The sequence below is a fragment of the Ambystoma mexicanum genome, chromosome 14 (genome assembly GCF_040938575.1).
Source record: "Ambystoma mexicanum isolate Mex_15411 chromosome 14, UKY_AmexF1_1, whole genome shotgun sequence".
Classification (NCBI taxonomy): domain Eukaryota; kingdom Metazoa; phylum Chordata; class Amphibia; order Caudata; family Ambystomatidae; genus Ambystoma; species Ambystoma mexicanum.
In genome coordinates this window covers 556281238-556305735 of record NC_090940.1, presented here as the reverse complement: position 1 = coordinate 556305735, position 24498 = coordinate 556281238, and the positions used below count along the sequence as shown (strand labels likewise).

The following is a 24498-nucleotide window of genomic DNA, read 5'->3' as shown; positions in this document are numbered from 1 at the left end:
AAAAATGCTTTCATACTTCAGGAAGTATTTATCCGAGTGAGCTCTGAAGCATCTTAAGGGTACTTTTAGCTTTTGGAAATCCTGGTCACAGGCCAGCGACAACATCTGGTTTCCATGTCAACCAAATTGCATTGCAGCCTCGGTCTAGAAACAGGCATGATAAATTTACACTGTGGCGTAAATAGTGAAGGAGTCCCCTAGGGTTCTATTGGGGAGCAAGAGGTTATTAATGTTCTCCCTTGGCCCTTGTTCTGTTTGCCTTCAGTGTAAGTGCATTCTATGGATCGCTAAATGTACTCATTGAGTCCTTCTAGGAATAAGAGTATGTGCTCATAATACATGGAGAGTATAAAAAAGGATGTGCAGCGGGAAATGTGGGCAATGTATCCTTATGCAAGCTTTCAGCAGATATCGACTCAAGCCAAATAAACACATCAGAAGAAATAGGAAAGGCTGTATCTAATGTGGTGGTCTTTCCTCTAATAACTATGGGCTATGGGTGATGATATACCTTGGAACAATGAACATATTGCAGGATATTGAAGGTCTGCCTTAGATTATTTTCGGGTACGAGACCACCTTCTTTTGTGTTCTAAGATTTTTCTTCCCACATCATTGATATTGGAATTACAAAATACTGTTTACCAGTGAGATTTCTCCCTGCTTTCCATATCTCGTATTTTATCAAACAAACTTTTGAGCCCCTTGCTTGTGGCAGCTGCAACAGTTCCTTGAGACCCAAAGGCTTGCCTCATTGTTTCTTGAGCACAAACTCTGTCCTTCTTGATACTCCGCAGTGCCAAGGTTAGCGGGAAAGGGGAGATGTGCCAAGGAAGCTGCACGGCAAGGTATCCAGAATGATTGCCACTATTAAAAAGCAGGCCATTAAGTATGAAAATAGTATACACAAAACAGCAAATACTAGGACCCCATACACCAGCCCTTAGGTAAAGTTGGGCAATGTACAAGAAGACCCCAACCGCAATACTCCAATGCGTCAGAGGGACCATCTTGGAAGCTGATCGTCAGCCCGCGTCTACTCCCATACTTGTCTGAGTGATGAAAGTCTAACATGAGCTTTTCAGCTCATTGCCAAGGTCTCCAAGTCCGGTCCTCGAGAAGCCCAACCACAGCCATTAGTCAGGACGAAAAACCACTATACTATGTTATGCTATAAAGCTTTTATACTGCACTAATCACCATAGTAGTGGTCTTATGGCTCTGGTACCTTCTATGAGAAAAGTGCGTGTTGTGCCTCAGCCTGGTTTAGGAAGACTTTACTGAAAGGAAAGAGGGCCACACTGGTGGTGGAAGCTGAGGTCGATAACGCACAAAACGAACAAACAGTGAAGATACAATGGGTTTGAGGTAGAAGGAATGCAACTATATAAGTAGGGTCATGTATATACATTAATGAAGGCCAGGGAATCGGACTAAATGCTGATCTAGAAAGTGAGAAAATAAGCAAACTCGGGGTAACAAGCCTTTTAATAATAATAATAATAATAACCACTTTTCCGGTGGTGGTTGTTACCAGTGCCTTGGAAGAAGTAGTAGCATTAGGTGGAGCGCGGTTGTGCGAGTGCCCTCTGTGGATTGCATTCCCTGCATTCAAAAGTAATTTGTGGGGAGATCCTAGAAAACATGGAGTGGATTTCGCTCTTGCAGACCGAAGTGGGAGAGCCATGTTTTAACCCTTTACCGTCCACATGTCACTTCACCCTTGATCTCGTCGTCCATTGGAACAACTCTTCTAGTGATAGAGGAGCATGCATCGATTCCACTGCCTAAAATCATCCTTCTCATTGGGACCCCAGCTCCCTCTTCCCTTCTACACTCCGGCCATCCGCCATGGGTCCCCTCACCCTCCTGTGAAGCGTTAAACCTTAGTGTCATCTTCGACTCCCCTCTCTCCTTCTCTCCTCACATCACGGACCTTGCCAAGAAGGCCCACTTTCAGCTGCACCTCCTCGGAGGTATTCTCCCTTTCCTCATCTTCCCCCAGAAGCTCACTGTCTCCAGAGCTCTGGTCCTCTCCAGGCTGGACTACTGCAGCAGCCTCTTCCTCAATCTGCCAAACTCCTCCCTTCGCCCCATCAACTAATATGGAATAGGACTGTAAGACTTCTCCTTGGCCCGCATCTCTCCTGCCCTAAAATCTCTCCACTCACTCACGGCTTCTGCAAGGATCAAGTTCAAGACCCTCTGCATCATCCACAAGGCTTTCGGGGCCTGGGACCCCAGCTACATCCAACTCTCTCTCCGTACATGCCTTCCTGTTAGAGCCCTTCAGTCTTCTAGCTCCAACTCTCTGCAGACCAGACGCTTTTCCAAGCAGAGAGTGGGGGGGGGGGTATAGATCTCTCTCCTCTTCAGGTGCCTCCCTCTGGAATGGCCGCCTTGGCCCTCTCTGACTTGAGCTGGATTTTCCTAAATTGTGAAAGCTTCTCAAGACCATCCTTTTTCTCTTCCTTATTTTCTCTCCCCCTCCCCTGCTAATGTTACCCTCTGCCTCTTGACTGGACCACTTACCGCTGGGATGCTGTTACTCAGAGTAGAATAAGCTGCTCTAAAAGGAGCTGCCAAAGAAAACTTAAATACCAGCATACATTTAAGCACATGGGGATTTTGTCACAAGCAATGCTGGCCGTTTCCTTACATTCCCTGGCAGAGCTCCAATGAAGGAATTGACAACACTGATCACTGGTGAAAATGAAACATGACAAAGCCCACATTTTTTAATTGTGTGGTAGATCTGCAACCCTATACTCCTCGATACCTTTGCTTTTTGTTTCTGTTGACCACCCCCTGCATGTATCCCTAACCTGTTACCTCCTTGTGGCGCATATCCCGATGATTTTCCTACCTGCTCCTGTAGACATGGGGATAAATACAGAAAAGGAAATCGAGATTAAGGTGTTCTCAGAAAATTGTGCAAAAAGAAAAGTTCAAAAACTGCAAAATAGCAAAAGCTAAGGTCAACCTTCCAAGGTCTTCTAGGCACATAGACCAAATAGAACAACTAGAAAGATGCTTTGCTTTACAAGAAGAATGATGGAGCATATTCGCAAAGGACCCGGGTTTCGGCATACGCTAAAACTGCTTCTGGGTCTAATTTACACTTGAATATGAAAATCACAAATCTATCAGATAAATATTTGACTACTTGGCAAATCCATGTAAGTTACACCTGATTCAATCAAAGGTCCATTTAAGTGGAGACCTTGCTCACAAGTCATTTACGTTAAAGAGTGTTTTGTTATACTTTGCCATTCACCACCATAGTTGTGTGACTGCTCTGAGACTTGTCCAAAGAGTGGCGTATTTCTATATACATTTTCCCCACACTTTGCAATATTTTTCCATGACATATCCTTTCTAATTTACACTTCCTACACATTTTGATGCACTGTAAATCACTTTCACACCTTAAATCCAAAATGTAGACTTAGAACATCTACTTGTAAATTGTGTGTTCACACAAAATTATAAGATTAGTTAAACACTTGTTAACATGCATTAAGTTAGTTTTGTGGATATGCACCTTATCTCCATTCAGACACCTCTTAACACACCCACAACTCCACAAATCTCTGGGTAGACCCACTCTGAGCTGGAGTAAATTCGACTGAAAAAATTGCCATTTTCGGCACAATTACCACTGGTGGTATTACCACACGGTAATTGCACAGAAAATAATGGGGAATGGAGATTAACCGCGCAATCTGTGATCCGGGGGTAATACCACTGGACCGGTGGACGCTAACGCAAATCTAGTTGGGCGGTATCCTACCCGGGATACCGCCCAACTCGTGATCAGGCCAATGCTGTTTTGAGAAGTAAGTTAAACCTACTCTTGAGAAAACTTTGTGACTCTGACCCATAGTATTTACATCTGCTTGTCCTGTCTTTCATTTTTCAAGATTTCATGTTCTTGGTTTCTTTTTTTGATCATTTCTCGTGTTCTCATGTTCTAACTCTAACTTCTTTTCTTTCCTTTCACCTGAACTTGTAGTCCAAGTGGATTATAGCCTTTCTGAATGTTCAGGGGCTTTCAAGACTCTGTGGTAAAGACGATCTTACACTGTGGTGCGCGATGAAGAAAATTATCTCACACTGATTGCCAAATTGGGCATAAGACCTACCTTGACCACAGCTTTTGAATTGGGGCTGTAGTCGGTGGTGTGACCATTGAGTTGCCATCATTGTAACACGACAGCTTCATTTAATCACGTGAATTGTTTTTTTGTACTTGCAAAATATATTTTTAATGTATTATGTCCTCCCACGGTTTCTTCATCTTTGAGATGTCCATATCCTGCTTTGCAGTCTCAGAAAAATGTTTGACAGCACAGGAGTGCTATGCAGCATCGAGTCAATGTCCCTCAATGGTTCCAAGTCCTGCATGTGGACGTGACGTTGATGGCAGCATAAATAGCACGCGCTGCGCCCGTTGCCTCAGTGCTGTTTTTCTGCATGCACAGCACGTTCTCGGAACGGTTCGACCTGCCGCAGAGATTAAAACTTAAAACAATTATTTTGTCATTCTCAGTAGGTCTATGCCGAAAACAGACTTTAAGAGATGTGCTGACTGTGACTCGAAGATGTCGATCACAGATCTGCACAGAATGTCTCTGGTGCCTTGGCAATGAGCATGAAGTCATTGAGTGTGGCTCCTGCCAGTCGATGACTAGCAATGCCTTAAAAGAGAGAAGGTTGAAACTCACTCTAGGTTGGTCGGTTTCAAAGTCTCCGTCCTACACTCCTACAAAGAGAAAATCTTCTGAAGGTAGGAATTCTACCAGAAACAAGTCTTCAGTAATGCCCAAGAAGCGCTCAAAATATTCCAAGCGGTCGAGATGTAGGAGTGATTCCCATCACTCTTCATCCTCGTCTCCTCGAAAGAAGTTGAACAAGCAACGCCAACATTCCTCATCTTCCGACTCTTCACCTGACGAGCATCGGGTACGTTTCCCTGATAAGACTATCCCAGCGGCCGGGTGGGAAAAGTTCAGTGAAAAAATGATGGGTGTCTTTTCAAACGCAGCCCCTCCTATTCCCTCGAAAGAGCCGAACAAGACTAGTGATTCCAAGATCAGCAGGGAATCATCAAAGTCTTGGACCCAAAAGCCTCAGTCAGAAGACCTTGGGATGTCGTCTTGAGTAGTGTTCGAAGTGTCGACCACAGAGACTTCTTCGAAGGCAAAGGCTTCAACGACTTCTTTGTGGAAGGAGTCAACATCCAAGGGCCCTTCGACGTCGACCTAAGATCCAATTGCGAGTTTTAAACCGCAATCTAAAAATGATTTTTTCAAGACCTTTCAGTCTATCTTTGAGGAAGACAAAGAAGATGATGACATCGTACCCTTCGGTTGTGAATGTTTTGGGACACCTAATGTTCCTTAAGAATTAATATCTGACCAATCTAGTCTAGAGGATCTAGCTGCTTGCCTTAAGGATGCCAGTGGTCTAGATACCTCCCATGAGGGGGATTTTGATATGCCCGATGTGAATGCTCACCTGCTCACCCTAATATGGCGTATAGAACTGTTATGAACAGGGTGATAGACTATTTGGGTTGGGGCGTCCTGTAAAGGACAACACTCAGGTTGACCTAATAGACATCCTAGATAGAGGCCCTTCTCAGGAGCTTGAGCTACCTTTTCACACAGCTAAAAAACTATTTTAGAAAATTGGCAAAAACCCGACACCACTCCTGCTGTGAACAAGGAGTTGGTGAAAAAGTACAGACCTCCATCTATTGACTTTCTTTCCAGGCATCCGACTCTGGAGACTTTGGTGGTGCAGGCAGCTACTTCCATCCCAAGAGCTGCAGCTTACCCGACCATCCCACCAGATAGGGATGATAAGAAATATGGTGTACTAGCCAAGAGAATATGTTCTGCAGGAAGCATGGCACTGTAAGCCATTGATGCATGGCATGTAGTTTCCCATACAGCGGAGAACATTCCTGAGGGTGAGATGAGGGATAGTTTTAATAACGTCACCAATGATGGCAAGGAGGCTTTCTGCCAGTCCCTCCAATCAGGGCTTGATGCATCAGATTGTGTTGGTCGTTGATGGACTCCAGTGCGGTAATCGGAAGATTTTCATGGTTACGCAAATGTGCAATAAACGCTACAGAATATGCCCTTTCATGTGTCCAAACCTTTTGTCCCAAAGGCAGATGACAGCTTGGAGAATCTGCAAGCTTGGTCATCCACCAATCGCAACAGCAACACCCGCCTTCAGTGGCTTGGAGATGGCATTCCTTTCTATATTACTCCTCTTTCGGCCAAAGAGGAAGAGGCCAAGCTACCCAGAGAGGACAATGGTAGTGCACACATGCCCCCCAGAGGCCATGGAGGAAAGACCGCCCATGCAGCCACCTCCTCACTACCCTATGCCACAGAAACGCCCCCGAAACCTCTCTGAGCACTTTGTGCACAGGACTCTCGTGGGAGGCAGATTGACACAGCATCTGCAAGAATGGCATTGCATTACTTGCGATGCATGGGCCCTTCAGACAATGACTTACGGTTACTGTCTCCCATGTCTAAAAAGACCTCCAGATTCTCCCCTGAGCGAGCAATCTCTTCAGGAACCAGATCTGCTCCTTCTACAGGAGATTATTTCCCTGTTGGAGAACGGTGCTGTGGAAAGGGTACTGTGATGAATCGTCAGATGCTATTCCTTCTCCCCTAAGTGGAGCCCCTTCCCACATGGCCAAGGAGGTGAGGCCACTCTCCGATAGTCCCCCTGTGGGTGGTGCTTAGTGAGAGGATCACATGGGTAGGGAGCCCCACTATTGAACTACGGATGGCCTGGAGAAAATTCAGCATTCCCTAATTCTTTCAGAACGCCCAACATCTACCAGCATTAGATTTTATGTTGCTGGGCATCCTGGTATCCTGCCTTTCCCAGTGGGCCCTCAGATCCCAATGCACAGAGTTCTCGGGCAGCATGAGGGCCCTTCTTCTGGTCCCGAGCAAGGACGCACAGGATTTCCCGTGGTGATGATGGGGGCACCTTTTTGCCAACCCTGGCCGGAGATGAAAGTAGTGACAGATTCTTCCCTTACTGGTTGGGGAGCTCACATACATGATCCTATAATCAGTGGTCTTTGGTCCCCATCAGAATCCTTTTAGAGCTGGCGCTGATGGCCTTTTTGCCTTGCATACAGGGGAAGCACATCATGATAATGACGGATAACACAGTGGCCATGCATTACCTCAACAAGAGAGCAGGTGTTTGGTCTCTACCACTGTGCAGGGAGGCAATGCAACTCGGTTTTTGGGCACTGCAAAATGGAATCTCTCTAACGGCTGTTGACCTAACTGAGGAAGAGAACACAACGGCAGATGCTCTGAGGAGGCAGAGCAGTCTGTCATGATCAGGAGTTGGCTCAGGAACATCTTCTAGAGATCTTCGCCCTTTGAGGAACCCCTCAAGTGGATCTTTTCGCATTCCAGTTTCAATGGGAAATGCAACCTGTTCTGCTCCAGGGAATTTCCTCAGAGAGGAGCTCTGGGGAACCCGTTCATAGTGGACTGGGAATTTCCACTCCTAGACGCGTTCCGACCGGTCCCTCTCATTCTTCTTGTCATCAGGTGGTCGAGGAAATTCGGGATATCCATGACCCTGATTGCTCCAGACTGGACCAGGAGGACATGGTACGCGGACTTTATAGACATGTCCTTCTGCCCTCTCGTCTTCCCCAGAGAGTGGACCTACTCTCACAAGAGTCAGGCTGTCTTCTTCACCCAGAAATCAGAACTCTGAACCTTTACTCCTGCTTTCTGAGAGGTTATTATACAAAGACTGGGACCTCCCGGAAGACGTGATGGAGGTGTTGCTTCTGGCCAGAAGACCAGCAACAAAATCATCATACTGCTGCAGCTAAAGATATTGATCCCTTTACTTGCAACACTCCTGCAGTGCTTTCTTGTGTGTTGCACTTGCCCACCAGAGGGTACACGTAGCTAAAGTCGAGGGTTATCTGGTGGTGTTATCCACCTTGACACGCACGTCGGAGCAAGGCTCTTATTTTAAGATGTCAAATGTCATTCCATTTCTCAAAGGATTGACAAATAATTTCCCATTGGTTCCCTTTCTGGTGCCGTCCTGGGATTTGAACCTGGTATTAACCTTCTTGACGGGAGCTCCATTTGAATCTCTCCATTCTTGTCCACTCAGGTTGTAAACCTAGAAAACAATCTTTTTGGTGGCCATCACCTCGGCTCGCAGAGAGTGAGTTACAAGAATCTCCTTTTACATTGTTTTTAAAAGGAGAATGTAGTCTTGAAGGTTTGTCCCGCCTTCCTTCCCAAGGTGATTTCTGAATTCCATATGGCTCCGAAAACAATGCTACCAGCTTTTTACTCACGTTTCTAAGGATGAACAGCGGCTGCATAGGCTAGACCCAAAAAGGGCTCTTAGCTTCGACATTTCTAGGATGGGAAATGAATGGCAAGGTGACCAATTTTGCATTGGTTATACTGGGCACAGACTAAGCCAAGAAGTAGCCAAACAACATTATCCTGTTGGATCATCCTATGCATTTTGGAGTGCTACTCCGTTACGGGAAAGGATGGCCTGAAAACCTAAGAGCCCATTCCACCAGAGGAGTGGCAACTGTTCAAAGAGGGGTTCCAGTGCAGGACATTTGTAATGCTACTACAAGGTCGTCACTACACACTTCCTCTAAACATTATTGCCTAGACACTGTCGGGTCAGGACATTCGGTTTGGAAGAGCGGTTCTGCACACCATCAATCAATAGTGACAAAAATCCGGTTTTCCCACCTCCATTTCTCATAACTGCTATAGGAGTCTATCAAAGATGCGGAGTCTGTGGAAGGACACAATCCAATAGAAGAACAAATGACTTACCCCTGGTATTCTTCTTTCTACTGAATGTTACGATGATGCCCTCCTAGTGTATCCCTCTGATTGTGGGTGAATTTTTTAATATACCTCTCTCTTTCAATGCCCTTGCAGGATATTAAATCCTCTATTAGACTGTGCAGAAAGGGGCGAAAAACAAAGAACTGAGGCAACGGGTGCAATGCCTGCTATTTATACCACCCTCGACGTCCCGTCCGGACGCAGGAATGGTAACCGTCGAGGGACATCGACTCGATGCCACACAGCAGCATCTGCTGTTGAAACATTTTCTCCAAGATGGCAAAGCATGATATGGATATATCAAAGATTCGGAATCCATGGGAGGATTTATCCAGAAGATTTCTTTTTTAGCAGGGGTAGGTAAAAAGAATTATTTTTGGTGATTGATAAAACCAGGATTTCAAAGTTGACATTGACTGATTCTGCAACCAACAAGTGCATAGGCCTTTTGAGTTTCAGGGTTTACTCAGTGGGTATAGTCTATAGGAACCATGGGCGCAGGATTACGGGCACCAAACGGCCAATGTCGATTGCCATTACGTCTCCCTACTGGTCAGGAGGGGAGAAGTGTGCTACCTAATTGTGAGGATGGTGGTGTTGCCTTCTCTTCTCCTGGGAACCAGTAGTTTGGTGCAGCCCACTGGCAAGGATTGGCAAGCGAGCTCCCGGCCACAAGGCGGTCTGATGGAATAGGCCGAAATTCATCGATATTTCCGGGGTCATTGGTTAAAGTTGAGGTCCAAGCTGGTTTGCTAAAAATAGACTCCTAGGACCCTTTCCTGGTAGGATTTATTAAAGCAATAGTGTTTTCGAGGATGATAAAAAAAAAATAAAAAAAATACCATGGAAAGAAATTGAGTATGTGGCGGCAACTTCTCGAATGGAGCGGGAAGTGCACATTGGGGCTGGATTTGGTCGGTCAAGTAGGATATCTTTTGTGGAGACCCACAAGGTAAGTTGACATTGTTTCTAATGGCAAGAGGAGGACCCAGTGGCCTCGCAGAATAACATGGGGCCCACCGTCACACAAACTTCAGTTTTTTTTTTCTCTTGTTTTTGGTTTTGGCATCTTCCCCTGTGTCCGGGGCGGGGAGGTGGGCGAGCCACGGCTTTCGACTAACACTATATCATTCATGCAATGTTCCATTATGACTAACCGTTCGTTACCTGACCAACTAATGTACTAACCACCCGAGTCATCATTTCTCTTTTTATTTCTTTATTAACAAACCGTTTTCTTCACAATTTAATTTCCTCTCTTCCCCCCTTTTCCGCAAAGCATTCGGGCATCGGACACGCTATGGTAAACAAACTGCATTGTCTGGTAGATATCATCATTCTTATTGTCTCTTTTCATTTTTTGGGTTTGCCGTGTGAGATCACCCCCACCCTCCGTCCCCCTCCTTGCCTTTCCTGTAATCTCAAACTTTCCAGACTCTACTTCCCTTTTGTCTTTTCTTTTAATTGCTTTTTTGATTTTCCTCCGAACCCACTCACTTTTTTTTTTTTAATCTTTGTCTCTCATCCCTTTCGAAAATAAATAAATAAATAAATATTTTTTTGGGGGGGTTTATCAAAACCCAAAAAATAAATAGATGTCTGGCTGACAGAGAAGGTAGGTATTCTACGTGTGACCACCCCCCCTCCCATTCCTTCTCCCCTCGCCCCATCACAACAAATTGTGTTTTTTCTTTAATTTTACCCAACCAATCAGTCATCACGCATTTATTTACACGTTTATTTATTTATTTATTTCGACTCTTCTCCAAAAGTGTATAGCGTGCAGCAGCAGCTCCATCCTAGCTGGGGGCGCCTAATTTCTTGGCGAGAAACACCCCTTCCTGTTCTCTCATCTTTTCTTTGTGGAAGAGGTGATGGTTTGGCCGTGAGAGGATCCCGGCCAGATTTTCAACCCTCCCGTTTCCACCTCCTTCTATACGCTCGATGCCACCGGCAGTAGGACTTCCAGGCTCTGCTGGTCTTTCTCTTCCCGTACCACCGCATGGCGTGCCCACCCGCTTGGTGTTGTTGTCTTTTGTCTGCATCCCTTCAACCTTCCAATCACCGCTTCCCATGCTGTACTAGAAGATGGATGACTCGAGGGGAGCGCTGGTCTCGTGACAAGAAGGGTGCGGCACTTGGCGGCCATCTTTGATTTGGGCAGCGAGCTGAGGCGACTTGCCATCTGTTCACATGGCCCGCGTAGTGCAATTTACATAGCACGCAGCACAGTTCTAGCTGCCTCCGGGTGTTCAATGCACATCTTTCAAGTGTAAGCCTTCAAGGGAAGCTGTCAAATGAGAATATAAATTCGAAAGAAAGTAAGCTGTAGGTTGTAGGGGCAGACGCAGGGAGCTTACCAATATGCATAGCATAAGATCTACTGTAAATCTAACTGATAATAATAATAATAATAATTTGGCATTTATATAGCGCTACGAACCCTCAGGTATCTGAGCGCTGCTTATTATTACCCACGGTGTGTGGTGCTCATTTATCGACCTCGGAAGGATGAAACGCTGAGTTTGGCGCTGCCGGGAGGTTCGCAGGCTCTGCACAGATGTCAAAGCGAGCGCTCTACTCGCTGTGCCACTTGACCGGCTGTAACATTGCTTGCTCTTCTGGCCTTAGACCCACATATTGATCTGCCAACATAACTACAGTCAATTTCTTACTTTAAGCTACAGGCAGCTCTGCCAAAACTTCAACTCTTGCTGATAAAGGGCCTGATTCATGGAAGTGTTTTATAATGGTGCAATCTCATAGGAAAACGTTCCATGAATCAGGCCCTTAGTTGTGAACCTCCTTTATCAACAAAGATGCCTGTTCTTGATCACCCATTACTGTAAGTGGTTTGACCCATTATTCGTTTTGTTGATATTATGTCATTAATCGTTTCTACTGAGCCAATACCTAGCAGTTAGAGAGGCAAAAATAGTTATTGAATAATTTATTTTTTAATGAAGCTGTATTTTTTGAAATGGTGAGCGATCATGGGATCCGTGATCCAGTCGGATTATAAAACACCTGGGGAGTCTCAGGTTGAAGACCGCTGCTCAAGGCAATGGGACTGCAGGACCCGGCTGCGCGCCAATTTCAAAGATCCGCGGGAGAGCTGTGCACGGCCTAATAAGTTAGAGCTTATAGGCGTGGATAGGCATTGGTTGAGCTCAGTGTACATTTGTCTTGGAAAATCGGGGCAAGAGTTGAAGTTTTGGCAGAGCTGCCTGTAGCTTAAAGTAAGAAATTGACTGTAGTTATGTTGGCAGATCAATATGTGGGTCTAAGGCCAGAAGAGCAAGCAATGTTACAGGCCTGGCTAGAGGGGCACTGCATAGTTGTGTGTGGTTCCTAGTCTTGGACAAGACAGGGTTGGGGTCCATGATCAGTGCTGCATGCCCTGAACATTGCTGCAACAGTAGAGTACGATTCAGGGTCACATTGAGGTGCTAAGGCAGAGCTGTGCACAAGGTTGTAGCCCAGGTGGTGTTGCAGAACTGCAAGGTGCAGCGTTGGTAGAGAGGAACACCGCGCAGTAGTTGAGCAGCGTAGCTTGTAGCGTATTGGATTAGAGATGCAGAGCCTATGGTGTGAGAGCCCATTCCTTGGCTGCTTTAGTGGAGCCTGTCACCACTTGAGAGCATGTTCCTATCTGGCTCCGCATTAGATGAAATAATGGACGCGTTCTCTTGGACTCACATCAAAGATGGCCGCCATTTGTGTCACCAATCTCCCAACATCATCCTTCCCATCTCACCTCTCCACTTCTAACTTACTAACAGCCCTACTCACCTCCCCTCTCATCCTGCCCCCCCCCACACACCCTCAAAGCATCATGGTTTTTGGTTCAGCAATTATTTTAGTCGCTTCTACAATCTGGTTTTTCTCTATTCTTCTGTATTTCCAATTGAAAACTTTGGTGGAGGGAATTCAGTTTATATAATGATTTCGTTCTGCATGGCAATGTTACATAGTAATCTACCCAAAATGAGGTGTGGCTTCTCAGCATGGGGTGTCAAACAATGCTGACCTTCAGTGTGGTGTTTTTTTCAGATCGTTTTTTTCCCCAAATTTTTGGTTTGTTCCCAATTTTTTTTTTGTTTAGTGTTTGGCTGAACTGTTTTTCAAAACTGTTAAAATGAGTTTGAGTTTTTTTAATCACTGTATCTATTTGTTCACGGAAAAGTTTTGCCTACCCCTCTTCCTCTGATTTTGTGAAGGAGCAAGCGACACACCCTGCAATTTCCACAGCATGCTCCCACAATTATGGCATTTTTTCCCCTTAATTTTCTTTTGGTAAGGTAAGGGTTCCTGAAAATGCATGCTTGTCGATGTATATCTTAAAAAAAAATAGAAAACTAAGTAGTGTATTAATCCATAATCAAAAACCAATGTTGGAGGCTGGACAATTCATTAAAACATTTAAAAAACTTTAAAAAATAGATTTATTTTCATCCAAATACAATCTGATTCTGGTTAGGGAGCTTTCCTTTTAGCCATCTGGCCAGTAAGAGTGGGCAATGTGCAGGTTTAAATGCAGGAGCATTATGTGGGCCTCAGTGAAGCGGAGCGTGCCAATCAAGTTGGCATCAACAGTGCTAGGGAAGAAATGGGTGAACCAGAACATGGAACTGTGCCGCACAGTTAAAATTAAATATTTTTATACATATCAAGATTTTCACATTTAAAAGATGAGCACAACATCAACCTCGGGGAGAGGTTTCTCCAAGTCAGACCTGCTTTAAGAACACGTTTGAGAATCCTGGCCTGTTACTTTTGTCCCCCACCCCACACAGGTGACCATCTCAGTGGACGGCATCCTGACGACCACCGGCTACACACAGGAGGACTACACAATGCTGGGCTCCGACGACTTCTTCTACGTGGGGGGGAGCCCCAGCACGGCGGATCTACCTGGCTCCCCCGTCAGCAACAACTTCATGGGCTGCCTTCGAGAGGTAGGTGGCGGCTTCTCCAAATGTCCCTTTGGTTGCCAGCTGTTGTGCTTCCCCGCACCAGTCCCATATTCTTAGACCATAGGCCCTCTGCTTGTACCCGCGCATTAAGGGTGCTGCTGTGGGCATAACATATGGACCGTGTGTGCCTTTTAGTCCTCAGTGAACCAGGTTATGCAAACTCCATTGTTCATGTGCTTGCGCAGTACGAAACATGTTCAGAAGTTTCACAAGAAACAATGTGCCAATTTCAAAGCATATACAATACGTTTAGTTACATGCACTAGTTCTCCAAAGTCTATGATTCCGCCGATCCGCCCAAAAATGTACTCTTTATCTTATGATGGCTAAAAATTAGGGTGACCAGAATAAAAAAAACAAAAAAAACGCGACAGACCATAGACATAGAAGCAGGGCTACAGTAAATCACAAACAGGACTCAGTTAAAGATGTAGTCCTGCTTCTATGTTGCTGGCCTGTTGCGGGGGTGTGTGTTCCAGGCACACTCCTCTCATTGGAGGAGAGGACTAGGGAGGGGAAGGAGGAGGACATGGAGGTGTGAAAAGCCTTCAGGCATAGGATGAGTCGAATTTCTGAATCGGATCCCGGCAAAAACTGAGACCGAAGAAACCCGCCCATGCAATCTCGGGACATGGTTAATTAAATTTAAAAAGTCTCTGGACCCTGGAAGGAGGGCGATTTTTCCCTCTACTGTCCAAGCAAAACTGGGACGTCTGATCACCCTACCAAAATTAGAGTCCCCTTAATAGCTCAGAGGGATAAACACCTGCAGCTCAATAATTTGATTCTTGGGTCCTTCAATTTGTCATTTGTCTCACTCGAGAAGAGCTGTGACCATTGTCCAACTCAATTGTTATTTGTGTAGAGGTTTTAGAAAGTTTCAAATATGGGTTGACCCAAAATGTATTCAAATGTGACTTGCAGGATCCACACAGGTATTGCGTGCCGGTGCATGAACCCACTGAGCTATGGCCCTGGGATTGGAAATCCAGACATGGCGATAGCATTGCTGTAGCACACAAACCAATCCGGCTAACGGTTGGGTATTGGAACTGGTGACGTGAAGGGTGCGATTGGGAGCTTGAAACACTGAGCTATTTTACTGCAACTGCAGCTTCCTGCCTAGGGTATATTAGTCCAGGGATTTTGGATTAGAGTGTGTGGGATTACAATTTGTATTCTTCTGGACACTCACACACTCCCATGCACTCACACACCCCCACACACTCTCTAACACTCCCACACACTCTCCCATGCTCCCAGACACCAGACACTTTCACAGTCCCAGACACTCTCACACACACACATTCTTACCTTCTTTGGAATTCCAGACATGATTAGGGCAGTGGGTTATGGCATAGGGTGCTGTTGCGGCGACTGCACCCTGCCGTTCCTTTTAGGGCACTACATTTTACCCCTGGCAGACCGTGATGTTTTTCAAATGAATCTCCAGGAAAGTTGCTGGTTTCAAGTTCACACTGAACTTGTTGGTTGCCTAGACGACTTCAATCTGTATTCCAAGCACCCAGAGGTATGAAAACTGCTCATCTGAACATCTGTGAAGAACTGCTCACATCTCTTGACTCCAACTCTCCAGCTGATCTCATTCTACTTAATCTCGCCTCTGCATTTGACATGGTCAACCACTCCATCCTCATAAAATGGCTCTACGATACCCTAGGTATCTCGGAGCGGGCACTGGACTGGCTTACCTCCTTCCTCAGTGACTATCGATCCCAGGTTATTCTGGGCTCTCTTCTCATCTACCTCCATCTCCACCTGTGGTGTCCCCCAGGGCTCCAACCTTTGCCCTTAGCTCTTTAACACCTATCTTGCTCATCCTGCACACCTCATTTCCACCTTCTGCCCTAACTTCCAGTGTTATGCAGGTGACACACATATCTCTTCTTCAAACTTCCCTCTGATCCTTTCCTTAATTCCTCCATCATTCCCGACTGCCTATCTGCCACCCATTACTGGTGTGCCTCCAATGATCTCTGCCTCAGTGCCAGCAAGACTGAGATCCTTCTCATTGGGACTCCTGCTCCCTCTTTCTTCCCCTCACTCTGGCCATCCTCTATGGGCTCTCCCCCCTCTCCTTCATCTGAAGCCAGAAACCTTGTAGTCATCTTCGACTCCTCTCTTTTCTTCCTCTCTCACATTCAGGACATTGCCAAGAAGGCTCACTTTCAACTCTACATCCTTAAATGAATCCTTCCTTTCCTCACTTTCTCCCAGAGGCTCAATGTCTATAGAAGTCTGGTACTCTCTAAGCTGGACTATTGCAACAGTCTCTTCCTTAATCTACCCTCTTCCTCTCTATGACCCCTCCAGCTAATCCAGAATAGGGCTGTGAGACTTATCCTTGGCCTCAAGAGGCCGGAGCGGTGATAACAGGCCGACTGTTGCAGACTGGACTAGAATTTCACCTTATCACACTGTTATTGCGATGCCTAGGATCTCCCAGGGGGTTCAGCAGTCCTCAATATCTTTCTTTATTATATGATTTTGGGAGCTGTCAGAATAACCTTCAAAATCACTGGATTCAAGAAATCCTCTCGCTGCTTGCTTCTCCCCCTTCCAAGCTTTGCATCTATAGGACTTCTCTCCAATCGGCAGCGAGTTTAGGAAGTTCAGAGTGCAGCCGTTTACATAGGGGTATCTACACTCTAGGGATCGTCTGGGGACATAACACACAAAGATAAACACTTAATCCCATGTTTGAAGAAAGAACCAGGTCTTCACTGAATTGAATTAAAAAGAAAATGGCAGGTGGTCCCTGGACGCTCTGAGTTCAAAAGAATGCTAGTTCTATAAGGTTGTGACCAAATTTGTACAAATTGATTCTACCAAGTCGACGACGAGATTTTGAAATCGACAGACTTTGGTTGTAAGATCTTAGATTATGGTTGAGGCTATATCTTGAGAATTCCTTAGTGAAGAAAAAGCAGGCCAATTCTGCGGGTGGCCCAACGAGGTAAACCGAGAACCTTGAAATTGGTATAGTAGCTCACGGGAAGCCAAGGAAGAGAAGGATGATCATATGTGTGCAAGTGAAAGATAAGGCGGGATGCAGTATTCTGAATTTCCTGTGCGCTATCCGTTTGGGATCCAATAAATGCATTATCTATAGCGTTGTGCCGCGCGACCGGGAAACATTTTAGAAGATAGTGAAGAGATTCCAGCAGGAACAATTGCCTCCTTGCCATGATGTTTATCTCTGGTTCAAAAGTTATTTAAGAGTCAATAATAATCCCAAGGATGCAGACCTGCGACAAAGGTAGATGGCATGGGCCACAGGGGATAGGGTCAAACAGAGGAATTGCTAGAGACCGGGTTTGTGCCAGAGATCATGACTCTATCTTGGAGGGATTAAAGATGTATGTGCATGCACTTTGTCACTTTCTGCATACCCGGTCCAAAACTAGAGGTGGTCCTCCGCAGATCCTTAGCCAGTCTGTGGAGAATTTAAGTTTTATTACCAGACAGGTAGAAAGAAACTCCAAAGCTTAGTATTGAGATGAAGATCTATATGAACGAGAGGCAGAGAGATTGATTGCTTTGTGGTGTGTTTGAGGTTATAAGGCAGGGAGGGCATCAGCTTGTGTGTAGTCCTGCAAGAAGGAATTCATTGAACCCAAGGCAAGATGCTGGACTGAAACAAACGACCCCTGGTGTGGTTGAGAGTGTTGAAGGCTGCCGATAAGCTAAGGAGCAAGAATGCAGCATCATCGGCAATGCTCCTGAGATCATCAAGCACCGAGACTAAAACAGATGTGGTGCAGCAGCTGATGTAATACCAACCTCCTGAGGATCTGAACGGGTCAAAACTTTGACAATCGGTTGAAGCTGTTTCAAGATCACACACTCCCATCACTTTGCCTGGGAGAGGCGACCAAGGGAATGGCTGTTAATTCATCAAGATTACTCTTCGGAAGGAGTTCTATCCCCACATGCTTAAAAGGAGAGGGAACAGAGCCAGAGCCTCAAGACCTTCACTGCCACCCAGCCAGCAGTGTGAAGCCCCCTTTTCGATTATGGATAATAAGGTGAATATGCAGTAAGGGATCTGATTGGCCAGTCTGTTTGTTGCTGGATTCACCAGGCCCTGAGTGGCCCTCAGCCCTTGCGCACGCCTTCTTCTCCTGTGTGTGGGACCTTCTCATCTAAACTCCAATTGAAGACATTTGTGGGGTGTTATCTAAGCCCCTTGTGTGGGTCCAGCAGATGTATCATCAGGCAGGGAGGTCATTGTGCCACTCAGTACTGGCATTCCAATTGCCTATTTCATGGTGAATAGGCTCTTCTCTCTCTGATTCCACGTAGTTGATTGAAAGGAGATGTTCACAGCCATGTGTTGAGCATGAGCGCTTTGCTCCCGCTCTCTACGTAGACCCGGTTTACAATCCATGCCGGGCTTTGTCCCTCTGACACTCATGGAGCTGGATTTCTATAGAAGGCATACCTTTTCTTGGTTTCTTTAGCTAGAGGTGGACAACTGCTGGATTTCGGGGGAACAGCCATTTTCACCTCTAAGGCTCTGTAGCAGAGAGCCGGTGCCTCCACCTGGCCCCCGGAGCTCCCCCGTCTTCTCTCACCAGCGCAACCAAAGTGATTATGTAATGGGGCGACATTTCCCGAGCCAAGTCCGACCCTGTTGGTAACGTCTCGTCGCCCAAGTTAAGGGTCCTAGCAAAGCGAGGGTCCCTTAACATGGGCGAGGGTGCTGTTACTGACAGGGTCGGCCTGCCACCAACGGTAATATCGCCATTACCTTTGCACCATTCTACAAAGGAGAGCCCTTGTCACAAGCGCTGGGTAAACGTAGAATTAGGACTTGATTGTCTGGATTCTAAACGACAAACAGACAATGATAATTCAATGCCATATTCTTTCATTCTGTAGCCAACACATGTCTCAACCCTAACTTGTTTTCAGGTTCCTGCTGCGTGGCATCCTGCTCGGCCTTCTCCAACTCTATGGGCGAGCTTCTGATTCTTCTCTCTCTCTCTCTCCTTCAGCGGTGGTCCACATCCCTGCTTCAGCGAGTCAGTCTGCACATCTTCCCTCCAGGAGGCATCCCAAGAGGCTTCTCTCCACCGTCATCCCGGTCTACAGATTCTTACCTTGTCTCCCTGTCTGCGGCATTCAAAGTCGCTCTCAGTTCCTCAGGGGCAGACTTGACCAATGGCACAGTCCTTCTTCTAATTTGTACTTTACAATAGGCAGTCTCCAGCAACTAGATTGTGTATGATGGTTTCCGTAGGTGTTAATTTCTCCAGTCATCCTCCTAGTCACAGTACTGAACTGATGATCCTCACAAAGTTCAGTAGCACTCTTCTTCGTATCAGTATTCTCCTGGGACTTGGTTTCCTAAACTCTGCACAGACAGGTAGAGGTGTTGGGGACCACAGGGTATTGAGTGGGGTGAAATGAAGGAGGGGACATAACTGAGGTAGGGGAATACTGCGTTCTCCCAAGGGGATCGTCACTGGTTCCATGGATTGTTTCCCTCCCCACAAGATCCACCCACTGAGTACCATGCCCAGGGGCACTATCGGATAGGGACCGCACCTCCCTGGCCACATCGAAAGGGGCTCCCCCATGGAAGCGGTGGCAATACCCTTGGATTCGTCACACTAAGAACAACACTATCAGCAAAATATTGTCAAAAAGCTGTTAAAAGCTGCTTATTTCAAAGTGGCATTGCTTAATACATATTTAATATAGTGCCATCAGCTATTGATCAGATAATATAAGAATACAACTCCCATCTGCCCTAGACAGCTTAGACGATTGTGCAGGTTCATGCGGATTATAGTCCAAAATAGCTGCAGAGCTTCAAGTGCTTGATCTAGTACGTCCCCATTACAAGTGCAATGTGACTCAGGGGGATGTGAAAAGATTGTGAATGCACGTAAGAGAATACGCCACATCCTTATGCTTCAGCTGGCCCAATCAGATCCGGTATCTTTCATAACATAACATGATCTAAGGGGCCACCACCAGTTTATGCAATCGCAGGAAACAGACCATAACCTTACAGATCATATTACATTTAGGGAAAAGAAAGAAAGTATTTAACATCTGTTATGCTAAAATCTGCACCACCCTGACAACAATGTTATGCTATGTTAAGCGAATTTCTATAGCGCAAACCTTCACCGACAAGGGCCTCATGGCGCCAAAGAACTGTCAGAGAGGGAAAAAGAGAAACTAAAAGAGAAGTTTGGAGAGAGCAGAGGAAAGACAAGTGATCCTGGGCAGCATGAAGAGAGAGAGGGATGGAATTCCACAGAAAGGCCGCCGCAACTGAGAAAGCGCAGCCCCTGTGCAAGAACTCTTAAAACGAGAAACTGAAACTCGCAGTGCTGAGGCAGAGCGCCATGGAAGAGCCGGCACACAAGAGCAGAATTTGGCCTGCAAGAACCAGAGCCGTAAAAACCCTGATGTACAATAAAGGCACCATTATTTATCTGCTGAAAAAAGATAGGCAGAAGTGGTGGAAACTTGTCAAATTCGGAATCCACCTCCCTCCCTTCCTCCACACCTGTCTTTTCCAGAAGGTCACCGGGGGTTCCGGGTCTCTTGCTTTCCTTTCTTCTCCTTCTTCTGCAGCAAGTAGGGTCTCTCTCCTTGGGAAGCCACCCTGTCAGCAGAATATACCCCAACAGAGAGCCCCCCCCCCCCCCCCGGGAGCAAGACCCAATATCACAGGGAACAGCCAAACGGCACAAAAACCCTGATAGTGATCCTTGGAACTTGTAAAGGCGAGCAACACACTTTATAATCACCGGGAGTCTCAACACCGATTCCCCAGAGAGGATGGCAATTTAAGCTGCGGGATAGCAGAGTCCCCGGGATAGGAGGACGGAGCAGCCACTGGTGCTGTAAGGAAGACAGACCGGTAACAGGAACACAACACGGGGCAGAGAGAAGCAGCCACTGGTGCTGTAAGGAAGACAAACCGGTAACAGGAACACAACACGGGGCAGAGAGAAGCAGCCACTGGTGCTGTAAGGAAGAAAGACCGGTAACAGGAACACAACACGGGGCAGAGAGAAGCCAAGAAGGGAAGTCACAAACAGAAGCAGGTAAGAGGGAGGCGAGTCACCAAGCAAAGAGTAGGAGGAGGTAACATGTAAGCCGCTACAAAGAAAAAAAAATAAACAGGCAGCTGACGAGGAAAAAATATAACACTGAACCGAAACACAGCGCAGCGTAGGCACGAGAGGAAACAAGTACAATGCGCAGAGCTGCAGGAGGAGTGTAAGTTTATACACAGCAGCGGCCATTGTGAAAACAACTAGACCGTTAACCAAGGTACGGCATAAGCGTAATGGGTCTAGTAAAGGCGCCACCATCTCCCCCATAGTTTCCAGTAGGGCATGACACTTGTACTCTTCTCCAGGGCACTGCATCCTGTGGGCCTCGAGACGCATTGGACTTTATCTTGCATCTGCCTTGGCCAGCAGAGCCAATGACGAGGGATCATGGGGTCCTGGTGGAAAACATCGGAAAGCCACCGTCTTTAGGTCTTTGGTCTACTTTAATGTAACACACAACTCTAGCTAGAAGCCAGCGGGCACAGAAGCCATATTGCAAGGTTCATGGTGGTGAAAGGAGGATGTCATTTGAGATAGGGGAGGTAGTGTGAGTGTCGGACGACATTTACAAAAGCGTTGCTGACCAAAGAGCCATAGACCTGTACACATTGAGGGGGAGAGGTTGCCATGTGTATTGCCAGGAAATTCATGATCTGATAGGCAGTCAATAGTGTGAGACCCATTTAGCTAAGATGAGGTAGGTGCAATAGCTCTCTTTATTAGCTGTTGGTCAAAACTGAAGATTGTATGCACCATCGATTTAGAGAAAGTATAGATACTGCACATGAGGCAATATCGGCCGATGTGTTCTATACATTTAAGTGCTAGATATAGGGAAGTGCAGCTATCTACAAGGAGAAAAACATTAACTCTATAGCAGGATTGTCCATCTCAAGGCCTGGAAGGCCAGATCCATGCCAGGTTTTCAGGATACCCCTCATTATTCATGAGATACATTTGCATACAATGATTCTAAATGTAGACACATCTTTCCTCACCAATATTAATGAGGTTTATCCTCAAAACCCGTCAGGATTTCGGCCCTCGAGGCCCAGAGTTGGTCAACCCTGCCCTATAGCTAAGCCAGGGCTCTTCGTTATTGAGATTGCCGGGTTAGAATACAGTACGGCACATCTAGAAGCATCGTTTGCCAATTAGCTGTTGAGATTTAAGCTTGTGCGGGAGAGAAATGTCTACCTGTCGGTGACTAGAGAAGCCATCATTTTTCCTCCAGCTAAAAGTTTTAGAGTGAAGAGGGAAAGATAACAGTAATGGTCTCCAGCGGTGATTAGGAGGTCAATGAAGGGGTAGGAGCAATATATAGACTTATTTTTGCATTTTTATTTATTTATTCATCCTGTCCGACAGACCCTTCTACCAAAAAGTACCCTACATCGGGCAGTAATACCGAAAACAGGGGTATTACCTTTGCAGGATATCTTTACAAAAACACGTGACTTTGAAGTGTTGGGATCAAGCCGGGTACTACCTGGCTAAAGGGCCGGTACATGAAAAGGGGCACGTCTGGTGACCGTGGGACACACATAGATCTGGTAGAGGGACATAATTTACAAGGATATAATTTCCATGAAAGCATACTGTGCAAAGTCCCCTGACTTATTATGGGATGTTACATGAGGCTGCTAAGGAGGGGGCAGGTACTTCCTCAAGATAGCGGAGGATGGCCCTGGGGGTGGCATGGGGAGGAACCCCCCATTTAGTCCTTGCCACTGTGCAACCGACCGTCACATACATACACTTTAAGGACCTGGACTGGAAAGATGTGATCTCACATTGAGCAGGTGCAACAAGCTAAAACCCTGAGTGCGTTATAAAATGGAAACCATTAGGAAAGCTTACTGCTGGTCTCACTGGCTTGGATCGGTTCATATTGGCTGTGCCCGTGCGCATAGACACATTCATGACAACATACGACCCAAGGCTGTGCACCAGGCTGGTTCTAAAGCCGCGGTCCACCTGACCCGTGGAATGAGTGATCCGAAACATGCTACACCTTTGGCACAAAGTCAATTTCCCAGCACCCATTCACCATGCTGCTTAAGGTTACACACATACAAGTCCTAACATTCAGCCGTGCCCAAAACGAAGATCTGGCACAAGGGTCGTCCAAGCAAAAGGGAGGTGTTGACATTTGGAGAAGGTCATGGTCAAATGTTAGAGACAATTAAGGATTCAGGAAGGAACAGATAAAAGGAGCTTAGGAAGAAACAGGAAGGAGCATAGGAGACAAGAGACAAGAGTCAAGAGGAGCAGAAGAAGCAGCTGGAGGTGGCAGGAGAGAAACATCAGGAGGGATCAGGAGAACGATACTGGGAGATTGCTAGGGAGGGATATCGTTGTCTTTTGCCCTCTGTGCCGTACCATTTTCTTCTCATGGTGAGCGCTCAGTCTTCTTCCAGCTCATGCGGCATGTCCCTTGGGATGGAAAAAAGTAAAGAAATAAGCAAAACAGATTGTGAAACGGCATTTACAGTACAAAACCCATGCTCAGTTTGTCAGTGTGATAGACCAGCTAATACGTAATGTCTCTTGCCCTGATGAATGCAATAATCATAAGGTTGCCGAAACCAGTCGACATTTTGTAGGGAATAACTCATTCATGGGTCAGGAATTTCCTTTTGCATATACTTCCATTTTTTAATACATTGCGATTGTGGTCTATTCTGAGGCAGCAGAGTAAGGCTGACCTACCTCTGTTACAGGACACCAGGAGTTGGCAGGAGGGAAACATCAGGAAAAGATTGAGAAGCCTGAGGAAACGATTAGTGTTAATGAGGCGGGCAGAGGCCAGGAGATACACAAGGGCATGCTTCTCCCAAGGTAGAAGGTGGGGCTGAGGCCCAATATGAATGGGTTCAACGCCTGGTATGAGGAGGATTGTGCATTTTGTGCGGAATTAAGCTGGGCATTTACCAGGAAAGGAGTAGAGAGGATGCACAGAGAGTAGGCTTTAGGACCCTGGAGAAGTGATGTGACCAGATCCACTTAAACTCTCCCCTCTGGTATTTGGGGCTGGCAAGCCCCGATTGGCTCGATCGTCTATTGGAGTCAAAATGTAATCTATTTCTACTACTTCCTGGAAAAACACACAGCAATAGACCAATGGTAGGCCTTGTTGTTGAAGAGAGAACCATAGAGGCTGTAAGTGGGGAGCTGAAGGCTTGTTCTGAAGGAGATCCTGAAGATGGCAAAGCTATTGACAAAGATAGTCCCTATCATCATTATCGGTGTTGACGCTAGACTCCTCCATGCCCTGAGCACGGAAGCGGGGTTCAAACCCATTTTGCACAGCGTTGTCTTGTTCCCAAGGCGAGCGAGTTGCCCCTGAGCTATCCGCCCCGCCTAATTGCCCTGACAATATGATTTATCAGATCATTACCATGGATAATTAATGGACTGGTGCCCATGTGAACATAGAACAAGAAATATTGAAATTGAATATTAACATTTTAGTAATAAATAACTGTGTGCGTAAAGATCAGATGTGGA

The 24498-nt window shown here is 46.2% G+C and overlaps 1 protein-coding gene across 42 annotated transcripts in view; it reads left to right on the top strand.

Annotated features, from left to right (window-relative positions):
- The window catches only part of NRXN3 (neurexin 3), a 2596979-nt gene that overhangs the window by 765901 nt on the left and 1806580 nt on the right, over positions 1–24498 (top strand). For 31 of the 42 annotated variants that reach the window (XR_011283789.1, XR_011283791.1, XR_011283790.1 and 28 more), the window contains 2 exons: positions 10186–10209; positions 13703–13864. Coding sequence is in view for 38 of the 42 variants with exons in the window: in XM_069637903.1 (XP_069494004.1) it covers positions 10186–10209; positions 13703–13864 (186 nt within the window). In the remaining 4 variants the exon portion in view is untranslated. The remainder of the gene's footprint in view (positions 1–10185; positions 10210–13702; positions 13865–24498) is intronic. The other 11 variants (XM_069637907.1, XM_069637906.1, XM_069637885.1 and 8 more) reach the window with 1 other exon arrangement.